The sequence below is a fragment of the Diceros bicornis genome, chromosome 19 (genome assembly GCF_020826845.1).
Source record: "Diceros bicornis minor isolate mBicDic1 chromosome 19, mDicBic1.mat.cur, whole genome shotgun sequence".
Taxonomy (NCBI): Eukaryota; Metazoa; Chordata; class Mammalia; order Perissodactyla; family Rhinocerotidae; genus Diceros; species Diceros bicornis.
The window spans coordinates 24,947,569-24,959,869 of NC_080758.1; the positions used below are offsets into that span (position 1 = coordinate 24,947,569).

At 38.8% G+C, this 12,301-nt stretch overlaps 1 protein-coding gene across 2 annotated transcripts in view; it reads left to right on the top strand.

Annotated features, from left to right (window-relative positions):
- The window catches only part of PIGU (phosphatidylinositol glycan anchor biosynthesis class U), a 93,983-nt gene that overhangs the window by 19,486 nt on the left and 62,196 nt on the right, over window positions 1–12,301 (top strand). For both annotated transcript variants that reach the window (XM_058562864.1, XM_058562863.1), the window contains exons 3-5: window positions 3,679–3,738; window positions 4,610–4,672; window positions 11,872–11,981. In XM_058562864.1, coding sequence (XP_058418847.1) covers window positions 3,679–3,738; window positions 4,610–4,672; window positions 11,872–11,981 — 233 coding nt within the window. The remainder of the gene's footprint in view (window positions 1–3,678; window positions 3,739–4,609; window positions 4,673–11,871; window positions 11,982–12,301) is intronic.

Genomic DNA, 12,301 nt, shown 5'->3' on the forward strand with positions numbered 1-12,301 from the left:
ACCAGGGAACTGGAACATATAAAAATGAATCAAATGGAAATTCTAGAACTGGAAAAGATAACAAATTAATAATGTGATAGGGGGCCAGCCTAGTGGCATAGTGGTTGAATTCGTGCACTCCGCTTCGGTGGCCTGGGGTTTGTGGGTTTGGATCCCGGGCGCGGACCTGCACACTGCTCATCAAGCCATGCTGTGGTGGTGTCCCACATACAAAATAGAGGAAGATTGGCACAGATGTTAGCTTAGGGACAATCTTCCTCAGGCAAAGGAAAAAAAAAAAAAGAATACAATGGACAGGGTTAACAGCAGATTACACAATGCTAAAGAGAGGATTAGTGATCTGGAAGATAGGTCTTTAGCAAATATCCAGATTGAGCTTGAAGAGAAAAGGATAGAAAAAAAAGAAAAAAATAAGAGATCTATGAGATACAGTGAAAGGTTTAACATACATACTAATGGAGTTCCAGAATGGGAGGAGAGACATAATGAGGCAGAAACAATATTTGAAGAAATTTGTGGCTGAAAATTTTTTCAAAATTTATGAAATATTACAATTCAAGAAGCTCTATAAACCCAAGCAGGATAAATCAAAGAAGAGCATACAAGGGCCAGCCCCAGTGGCCTAGTGGTTAAGTTCAGCACGCTCTGCTTTGGCAGCCTGGGTTTGGTTCCTGGGTGCAGACCTATACTACTCTGTTAGTGGCCATGCTGTGCTGGCAGCCCACATACTAAAAAATAGAGGAAGATTGGCATGGATGTTAGCTCAGGGCAAATCTTTCTCAGCAAAAAAATAAATAAAAATAAAAGCTTAAAAAAAAATAAAAACATACATCATAATAAAACTTCTCAAAACTAAAGATAGATTAAAAACAGCTAAAAGGGGATAATTATCTTTAAAAAACAGCAAGATGGAAACTAACTTTTCAACAAAAATGGTGGAATACAGAAAGAAAATATCTGCCAACATAGAATTCTATACTAAGTGAAACTAGCTCTCAGAAATGAAGGCAAAATGAAGACATTTCCAAGCAAATAAAAATTGATAGACTTTGTTGCCAGCAGACTTACATTTAAAAAAATACAAAAGAGTAGAAGGATTATGATCCTCGACAGCATTATGGACTATAGGAAGGAAAAAATAACAGTGAAAAAGGTAAATATGTGGATAAATCTAAATAAATATTGATGTATAAAACAATAATAATGTCTTGTGGGTTTAAAATATATGTTGAATTAAAGCTATAACAACAATAACAGAAAAGGCTGGGAGTAGCTATATGGAGTTAGTGTTCAAAGGTCCTTATGTTGTCTAGGAAGTGGTAAAAGTAATCGTTTTTGTTATACTCTAATTAAAGTCAAAGATGTGTGTCGTTAATTGCTAGAAGAATAGCAGCTAAACGTATAACCAACGAGCTAATAGAGGGGAAAATGGAATAATAAAAAATAATGCAGAATCAAGCAAGAAAGGAGAGAATAGAGTATAGAGAAAATGGGACAAATGTAAAGTGAAATAGTAGGATGGTAAACTTAAACACAAATATATCAGTAATTACATTAAATGTAAATAGACTAAAAATCCAACTAAAAGATAACGATTGTCAGATTGGGTTAAAGAAAAATAATTATATGCTGCTTTTAAGAAAGATCTTATATATAAGAACACAAAAAAGTAGAAAGAAAAAATATAGGAAAAGATATATCATGCAAACATTAATCCAAAGAAGCTGATATAGCTATACTAACAGATAAAGATGACTTTAAGGCAAGAAATATTACTTGAGGTAAAGAAGATTATTTTATAATGATAAAAAGATCAATTCACTGAGAAGATACAGTAATTCTATATATAAATGCATCTAACTACATAGCTTCAAAATATTTAAAGCAAAAATAATATAACTAAAAGGAAAAATAGACAAATCCACAGTCATAGAGGGAGATTTTTAACATACCATTCTTAGTCACTGACATAACTAACAGACCAAAAAATCAATAAAGATATAGAAGATTTGAATAAATTATTAACATACTTAATGTAAATGTCATATATAGAATTTTACACCCATAAATGTTAGTATGCACATTCTTTGCAAGTGTACATGGAGCATTTACCAAAACTGACCATATCATGGCCCATAAAGCAAGTTCCAACACATTTTAAATGACTGAAATAATACAGAGTATTTTCTATGACCACAGGAGAATTAAGCTAAAAATAAATTACAGAAATATAAAAAGAAAACTTACAAATAATTGGAAATTAAACACTGTACATTTTAAAGTAGTCTTAATTAAAGAAGGAATCTTAGTGGAAATATAATATTTTGAACTGAATGATTTTGAAAAAAACAACATATCAAAACTTACATGATGCAGCTGAAACCATACTCAGAGGGAAAATTGTTGTCTTGAGTATATTTGGAAAGAAGAAAGTCTGAAAATCAGTGACCTAGTATCATTAGAAAAATAAAAAGCAATTATCCCCAGAAAACGTTGAAAGAAGAATTGTATATTGTATTGTAAAGTTCAGAAATTAATGAAATAGAAAACGAAAGTATAACAAGCAGCAAAGCCCAAAGTTGGTTCTTTGAAAGACTAATAAAATTAAGAAATCTCTGACAAAATTTGTCAAGGTAAAAAAGAAGGTACATAGGCGCCAGCCCTGTGGCTTAGCGGTTAAGTGTGCGTGCTCCGCTACTGGCGGTCCAGTTCAGATCCCAGGTGTGCACCGACACACCGCTTGTCTGGCCATGCTGAGGCGGCATCCCACATACAGCAACTAAGAAGGATGTGCAACTATGACATACAACTATCTACTGGGGCTTTGGGGAGAAAAAGGGGGAAAAAAAAAAAAGGAGGAGGATTGGCAATAGATGTTAGCTCAGGGCCGGTCTTCCTCAGCAAAAAGAGGAGGATTGGCACGGATGTTAGCTCAGGGCTGATCTTCCTCACCAAAAAAAAAAAAAAAAAAAGAGAGAAGGTACAAATTACTAATATTGGGAATGAAAAGTGGACATCACTGTAGTTCCTATAGACACTAAGAAATAAAATATTATGAACAACTTTGTGCCAAAAAATTTGCAACGTTATATGAAATGGACAGATTCCTAGAAAACCACAACTTACCTAAAATGGCGAAGAAAAAATAGCAAATCTGAATAGCGTTTTATCTGTGAAAGAAATTGAATCTGTAATTAAAAATCTTCTCTCAAAGAAAACCCATGCTGAGGTGGTTTTACAAGGAGTGAATTTCCCTGACTCTTTGAGGAGGAAATAACACTAATCATATAAAATGTCTCAGAAAACAGAAGAAGGGAAAACAGTTCCCAGTTTATGAGTTCAGCAATCTTGGTCCACTATGGAATTCCCCTTGGCTAATATATATGTCTTAGAACTAAAATTCACCTCATACCTTTAGTGTGTTAACAGTTCTTCAACAGATATTTAATGCATGTCAGATTTTGTTTATTGTCTTTACTCAATTCAGCAGATAGTCCAATGAAACAAAATGATCCAGTGATACTAAATTATTCTCCCTCATATGTACCCTGTCCAACTAACGTAGAACAGTATTCTAGGAAAGAAAGAGATTTTTGTTGACAGAATAGCCTCCTCTCCATCCCCTACTCTGGAAACTGATAATAGTAAGATTTAACTTAATTTGTTTTTTTCCTGCAGACTCCATTAATAATATACCTCTTTCATTTCCTGATTGACTATGCTGAATTGGTATTTATGGTAAGTAACCTTCCACATAAAATCAGTATATATATTTTTAATTTTACAGTCTTTTTTCCTTCTTGTTTTTAAGAAAAAAATATCTATTTTAGAAGCTCAGGAGTTTCTCAGAATATAAAAAGCAAAAACCTTATCTTTATTTGAATTCATGGAACTGTGATAGTATTATGGAAGTGTGAGGAGAGGTGTCTGACATCGGGCCAGTTCCAGTTCCTTATACTTTTAAAATTTGATTTATAGACTGTGTAGTGTTGAATTTTCTAGCTCCAGGATTCTGTGATTCACTTCAATTGTGGTGCCAGTGTAGAGGGCATCCTGAATTTTCTAAGCATTCTGCCAAGAGATTCTGTCTAGAGGACATGGGCCTGATGAGACTTTCAGGGGCAAGAACCTTCAAAATTGAGATGACAGGGCTATTTTGAGAACATAGTAATTTGAAACACTTGCCTAAACTAGAGTTGACAATCTGGATCAAGTAGCAGGTCCACTGAGATCTTCCTTAATAATTATAATGGCTGCGGTTTATTGAGAACTTGCTATGTGCTAGGCACTTGACATATGTCAGACCTACAAAACAGTGGGTATTTTTCCCATTTTACAGAAAACTTAAGTAACTTACAATTACAGAACAGATGTGGAACAACAAACTGGTATGAGTCTAGATAGGTCCTAATCCTCAGGGCTTTCCAGTCAGAACTCCCTGAAAAGGCTTTATCTTTGGGTAGTCAAAGTGAGGGTTGAGGTTCTGCCTGACTGTAAGAGTTCAGTACTGGGTAGTCTGCCACCATCCAAAAACTCCAGGCCCTGGCAGCGTTCCATTACTCCTGAACTAATTGGGTTCATTTCCTATTGTTTCTCTTTCTCTTGACAGATAACTGATGCACTCACTGCCATTGCCCTGTATTTTGCAATCCAGGACTTCAATAAAGTTGTGGTGAGTAGCCAGTAGGTGGGACAAAACTGGTGGAATTTGGTAGCCTGCTAGTCTCTGTTATTACAAAGACTCAAAGGTCATATACTTAAGGATCCAACTGTTTTAAAATACTAAGAAGTGGGAATGAAGCTTCTGGCCTGTTCAGCCAGCCCTGAACCAAAGAGACAGCTTTACTAATAGAGACAGAAAGATCAGCTTAATCTGTGTAGGTTAATATCCACTCACCTGTGCAAGTTCAGACTGTCTGGAGCAAACAGAGTTAAACTACAATTATATTAATGAGGACCCTTAAAAAGCTTCCATTCCTTTCACCAGTTTTTCTTTTCAAAGGGAAAATGAATACGGCTTTTAACTCACTGTGTTATGCCTATCCGAGGTAAAACTGGATTCCCAATGTAGTTCCTGTTTCCATGCCGAGAGCAATCTTAACTGGAAAATTTGGCATGTATTAAATGCCTGTTGAAAGTATTGATGTAAACTTTAGGCTTAATCCTTAAGTAATAGCCAAAGGGAATTGTATAGTGGGGCCACTCTCATTTTCCTGGGTTCTGAGAGAGTTAATAGGTTAACCATGTGTACTATCCATGTAGTTATTAAAAAAATTGGCTGCAGTCCTCCTTGATTGGCTGGGAGCCACTGAGAGGATTTAGATCGGGGTGAGAGAAGGCTGCATCCTATTAGTGTTGTCTGTCTGTGGTTCATTTTCACTTCTGTTATCAAGTAATAGAACCAGAAATGGCAGTCTGCCATTCTGTGGCACTGGTCATCAGTAACAAATAAAGCTGGTGAATTCTAGAATTTTAGACCTACAAGAGATTTTTAAAATCTCTAGACTGAGGGTTCTTAACTTGGCATCCATTTATAGGCTTAATGGGTTTATAAAACCTTGAAATGGTATGAAAAATTATATGTGTACGTGCATATGTCATTTTTTCCAAATGGAGAGTCCATAGTTGTTATCAGTGCTCAAAGAATCCTTGATTCCTCCCCTAAAGGATTAAGAACTACATTTTAGAGACTTAGTATCACTAAGACCAGAAAGTAAACATCTTTTTTTTTTTTTTAATTTTTATTTATTTATTTTTCCCCCAAAGCCCCAGTAGATAGTTGTATGTCATAGCTGCACATCCTTCTAGTTGCTGTATCTAGGACGCGGCCTCAGCATGGCCGGAGAAGCGGTGTGTCGGTGCGCGCCCGGGATCTGAACCCAGGCCGCCAGCAGCGGAACGTGCGCACTTAACTGCTAAGCCACAGGGCCAGCCCAGGAAGTATGCATCTTAAACTAATGGAGCATTTGTGACAAGATGAACCTTAAGGGCATTCTGCTAAGTGAAATAAGTCAGACAGAAACAAATACTGTATGATCTCACTTATATGTGGAATCTAAAAAAGTGGAATTCATAGAAACAGAGAGTAGATTGGTTGTTGCCAGGGGTTGGGGGGTGGGGGAAATGGGGAGATGTTGGTCAAGGGTACAAACTTCCAATTATTAAGATGAGTAAGTTCTAGGGATCTAGTATACAGCATAGTGACTCTAGTTAACAATATTGTCTTGTATACTTGAAAGTTGCTAAGAGAGTAGATCTTAAATGCTCTCACCACACACACATACACAAAAGGTAATTATGTGAGGTGATGGATGTCTTAACTTTATTGTGGTAATCATTTTGCAATATATATGTATATCAAATCATCATGTTGTACACCTTAAACGTACACAATGTTATATGTCAGTTATATTTCAAGAAAGCTGGAAAAGAAAAGAAAATTTTAGGGGCTGAGATGAAATGCTTTGACAGGATTCCCTAGAAGGGAGATGAAATAACTGGTCATGAGATTCACACACAGAGGAATTCAGAGGTAAATTAGCATTGGTTATTTTCTTCTCCAAGATAGATTGTTTATGTAAACCACAATCTTTGTTCTTTGAAGTTGAATGATAAAATATTTAGGGGTGAAGGGTCATGATATCTGCAACTTACTTTTTAAATGGTTCAGAAAAAAAAAGTGTGAGTGCTGGGCCGGCCCTGTGGCTTAGCGGTTAAATGCACGCGCTCCGCTACTGGCGGCCTGGGTTCAGATCCCGGGCGCCCACCGACGCACTGCTTCTCCGGCCATGCTGAGGCCGTGTTCCACATACAGCAACTAGAAGGATGTGCAACTATGACATACAACTATCTACTGGGGCTTTGGGGGGGGGGGGGAAGAGGAGGATTGGCAATAGATGTTAGCTCAGAGCCGGTCTGCCTCAGCAAAAAGAGGAGGATTAGCACAGATGTTAGCTCAGGGCTGATCTTCCTCACACACAAAAAAAGATCTTCCTCACAAAAAAAAAAAAAAAAGTGTGAGTGTTTGTGTAGAGATAAAGGAAATGTGGCAAAATGTTAACAGTTGGTGGATCTAGGTGTTTTATTGAATTATTCTTTTAACTTCTCTGTAGTTTGAAATTTTTCAATATAAAACACTGGAGAAAAAAATATATACATGTCGGCCCGGTGGCGTAGCGGTTAAGTGTGTGCGCTCTGCTGCGGTGGCCCGGGGTTCGGATCCCGGGCACACACCGACTCACCGCTTGTCAAGCCATGCTGTGGTGGCGTCCCATATAAAGTGGAGGAAGACGGGCACGGATGTTAGCCCAGGGCCAGTCTTCCTCAGCAAAAAGAGGAGGATTGGCATGGATGTTAGCTCAGGGCTGATCTTCCTCACACACACAAAAATATATATATATATATATACATGTCTGTACCCACCAGTGTGTGTGTGTGTGTGTGTATGTATATCATATATATGTTATATATATAAATATCTAAGGCAGGATTGGTAGCTTTCATATAAGAACACGATCAGCCAGATCTTTTCAACCAAAATGTAAAACTGAAATATGTTTTAATGAAAGTTGATTAAAAATGCTAAACTTGGGTCTGCCTGGTGGTGTAGCGGTTAAGATCATGTGCTCTGCTTCGGTGGCCCGGGGTTCGCAGGTTTGGATCCTGGGCGCAGACCCACGCATTGCTTTGTCAAGCCACGCTGTGGTGGCGTCCCATATAAAGTAGAGGAAGATGGGCACGGATGTTAGCCCAGGGCTAATCTTCCTCACACACACACAAAAATGCAACATCATATGTACTCCTATTTTTTTTTCTGTTTATAAAAACATCACACATATACTCCAGTTAAAACAATTTTTAATGGGGGGAGAAGCTTATGTGCAAGCAGTGAAGCTAGGTTTCAGTTAGTTTCCTAACAAAGTGCGGCTTCAGTGTCAATAGGAGAGATACCGTTAATTTACAGCACCAATAATTTTAATTCATTTCTTAATTATTTCTGAGTTTATATGGAAACATATAGTGATTTTTGGTTGTTTCTTTGTGTGCTTTAAAGAGGGGGAGAGAAAACCAAATGAGCTGTTGTCAATACTCTGTTATCATCAAGACTGAATTAAAATTTGGAATAGTTTAGTTTCTCCATCCTCAGAATTCAGCCTTTTGGAACATTAGTTTTCTTGGTCAGAATAAGAGTTTTATTTACACTGTGTCACAAATGAACTCATTCTAAATGGAAGATTTTGATGATGCTAATATACTACTGTTGATTTAAATAGAATATCAGCACATATCTTCCTCAAAATCTTTTCCACTTTGTCATAATGGGCCCATATCATATAGTCTGGAAGCATTTTAGTCTTGCTGTGATTTGAGACTTTTTATCCCTGGTAATGAAGCTGTGTCTACACCCAGATGCATCCTGGAAAACTGTGGTGCAGAGACAGGGGACTCCATTCCCACCTCATCTCTGACTGTTAGCTTGTGGAATATGAATGCTAATTGCTTTTTTTTTTAATATATATATATATTTTTTTTTTTCCCCAAAGCCCCAGTAGATAGTTGTACGTCATAGTTGCACATCCTTCTAGTTGCTGTATGTGGGACACGGCCTCAGCATGGCCAGACAAGCGGTACGTCAGTGCGCACCCGGGATCCGAACCCGGGCCGCCAGTAGCGGAGTGTGTGCACTTAACCGCTAAGCCACGGGGCCGGCCCTGCTGATTGATTTTGACCAGTTGATTCTCATGACATTTTACATCTGCCTCACTTGACAAAAGCCACCTAAGTCTAGTCTGTCCTTATCTGAGATCATGCTTTCTATTTGGAACTCAGAATTCGTGTTACAAAGCTGCAGGTAGTTTGATTGGGAGTGATAAAAACCTGTATCCCCTTAATGTGATTAGAGGGTTGTGAATTTGGAGGATAGGCTCCTGAATTTGGAATGTGCTGAGACTAACAGTTGGAGATGCTGTGGTGGGGGAGTATTCACCCCGCACCCCCTGCCCTGGCACCATAGGTTTTGAGGATGCAAGTGGGTGTAGACACAGTTTGAATGGTTAGAAAAAACCCTGTATTTGAAGTAGGGGAGTTATGCCCTTGCAAAACCAAATCTTGCAAGGGACAAGGAAAGGGCTGCATGGGGGAATGGATAAAAAGGAATGAAAACTCCACCCTGGAGATATTTTTTAATTCAAAAATTTCTACTGAAATATAACACACGTGGAAAAGTGTACAAGCTTCTGTGTATAAGCTGATTAATGATCACAAAGGTAACACATCCAGGTAATTACCCTTTAGGTCACTTTTAACCTCTCCTGTGACAGCTGTAAATCTCATCATTGTCAAGGCTGCTGAATATATCTAGAAATACTTATCTATGGATTTTAAATTGTACTCCTTAACCTCATTATTTTTATACTTCTAGTATTTTCTCTTTTTTTTTTAAATTTTATTTATTTATTTTTCCCCCAAAGCCCCAGTAGATAGTTGTACATCATAGTTGCACATCCTCCTAGTTACTGCATGCGGGACACGGCTGCAGCATGACCGGAGAAGTGGCGCGTCGGTGTGCGCCCGGGATCTGAACCCTGGTCGCCAGCAGCCGAGTACGTGCAATTAACCGCCAAGCCACAGGGCCGGCCCTCTAGTATTTTCTTGATGTGTGCATGTATGTGTTTGATTTTCCTTAGATTTTTAGCTGCTTTCCTGTCTCTAACTGAATGCAGTGGGAATTTTTAAAAGGGATTTTGTGCTTAGGGGAGCTGAGTCAGTATTGAGCCTGTGAGGCCAGGCATTATGGCAGCTGTGCTGGGGAGATTAGGGGAGACAAAGAGGGGTAGAGACTCAAGATTGTTGACCTGACTGCCCTTTTCTCCTGGAGACTCTCCTTTCATAAAATCTTTCTGTTTTAAAGTATTTTGGAAGATTGAGGTTACAAGAAGTACTTTTCTTTCATTGTTGGCACAATGTCACCTTTGCCCAGGGTCTACATCCCTGTTTGGCTGCCTCCATCTCTTACTGTAGTCCTGCTGGCTAGCTTCTAGCCTGGGGAATGGTTCTGCATTCCCACCTGTCTCTCTGGCTGCTCGGAGATGAACTCCTTGTTTCCTTTTACCAGCCTTCTTTGTGGATCTCACACCCTCCAGGTGGCCTTCTTTTTGCAGTAGAACTCCAGATCCCTTAGCTATTGGGGCCTCCGTCCTTCTACCGCTGCTGCAGCTGTCCTCACTAAGTGCTTTGTTTGCTGAGCCAGCCCCCTTCTCTCTGATAAAAGCACCTTAGTTTATATTTTGTCCTTTTAATTAAACAACCCCAGCTGTGAATGGCAGCATAAATCTTACTGAAGATAATTCCCACCACTTAACTTGGACTGTCAGAGATGATCAAAGGGAAGTTTTTGAAGTTTGTTCAGGTTTTCTGATTAAGCCTCTACCTAAACCTATGCAAGAAATCTGAGGTTACCTGCATTCTGGTGATGACCCCCTGATTTTCTTTTAAACTGAAAGATGGCTCTTTAAAAATTTTTTTTTAATTTACAATTTTTTAAAATTCTAAAATAACTAAAACTTGCAAAAATATATGAAGAATAATACATACTGTGAACCTATTTCAGCTTAAAAAATAAAACATTCCGCATATAGTTGCCTCTTTCTGATTCTTTCATCCCCCCGCCACCAGTTGCCACTGTTCTCAATTTAGTGTTTATCATTCCCACACATGGCCTTAACTTTTACTACATTTGTAAATATCCCTAAATAACATATAGTGCTATTTTGCATGCTTTTAACTTTATGTAAATGGTATAGTGCAGTATATGTTCTGTAGTCATCTGCTTTTTTCATCATTAAGTCTTTAATCACACGCAAGTAGTTAAGCACTTGCTACTTTGGTTCCTTTGAATTGCTCTGTTTTATAATATGTTGCAGCATTGATTTTATACTGTCTAAATAAGATTCTCTGATCATTAAATCAGCAGGGCTACCCATTTGGGGTTCAGAGGCTTTTTCCATCTATATTCTGACCCATGTTTGCTTATAGGATTGCCTAACTTTTTTTCATTCTGGAACACAACCATGAACTTGTTGGGACACACCGGGGGACGGCAAGAGCTTTCCACCCCCATCTCACTCGCTCTTAACTGTCCAGCTGCCCAGCCATACCCAGCCCTCCTCCTCCTTCTCCTCATCATGGCGATTGCCCAATTCCTCTGTGGAAGTCAAAAACTTGAAACAGGAGAGCTTGAAGAAAACCCAGGATACTGTGACATTCAGGGGATCATTCCACTTTGCATGAAAATAGTTTGCTTTGCTGATTGAACTTTGGAGTCCTTAGGCCACTGATGATAACTCTTCAAAATGGCTAAAACTTTGCTTTGCCACTCAGTCCTTCAGCATATTTATTGTTTGCTCACTGTGCCGAGTATTGGCAAATAACATGGTCCTTGCCCTCATGGAACTCAATCTAGTGAGGAAGACAGATATCAGTCACATAAATGAATTAAAAAGTTATAATTGTGAACAGTGCTGTGAAAGAATGTATATTATAGGGAGATTTTACCTAGGGTGGGGTGGGGGCTGAGTGTGCCTTCCTGAGGAAGTGATGATTTGACTGAGATATAAAGACTATGTGGGAGTTAACGAGGGAAACAGAAGAGGTTGTTCCAGGTTAGATGCAAAGTCCTAGGAGCAGGAAGGGTGTGGTATGTTTGTGGCACTTGAACCCAGAAAGTGAGAAGTGAGGAGATCGAGTGTGAGATGAGCTTGGAGAGGTAGGGCCAGACCAGCTGGGGCCATGTGTGCCATGGAAGGACTTTTATCTTCATCCTAAAAGCAATGGAAGGTAATTTGTTTCATATGTTTTGTCATTTTTTTCCAGTTTAAAAAGCAGAAACTCCTCCTAGAACTAGACCAGTATGCCCCAGATGTTGCCGAACTCATCCGAACCCCTATGGAAATGCGTTACATCCCTCTGAAAGTGGCCTTGTTGTAAGTATTCTCTGACAAAACAGGGCTCAGTGCCAACAAATGCGAGGAAAGTCTGATGAGACTTTCTCATGTTGTTTGTTGTATTTTTGGAGATTTGCAGTCTTAGTCATCAAGTATTTGCTGTAGTTCTGTTGCACAACTGGGGTTCTGGCCAGCAAAAGAGACAGAGCCATTCTGTTTCTGTTGGGACAAAGCCTCACACAGGGACATGCACAATCAACCCTTCACAAATGCTTTTTCCCTCGATGCTGATCTGGGCTCCAGCCTACTTCTACCCAGTGTTTCTAAAAAAAAGTTCTTCAGTTGTGATATATGGATTG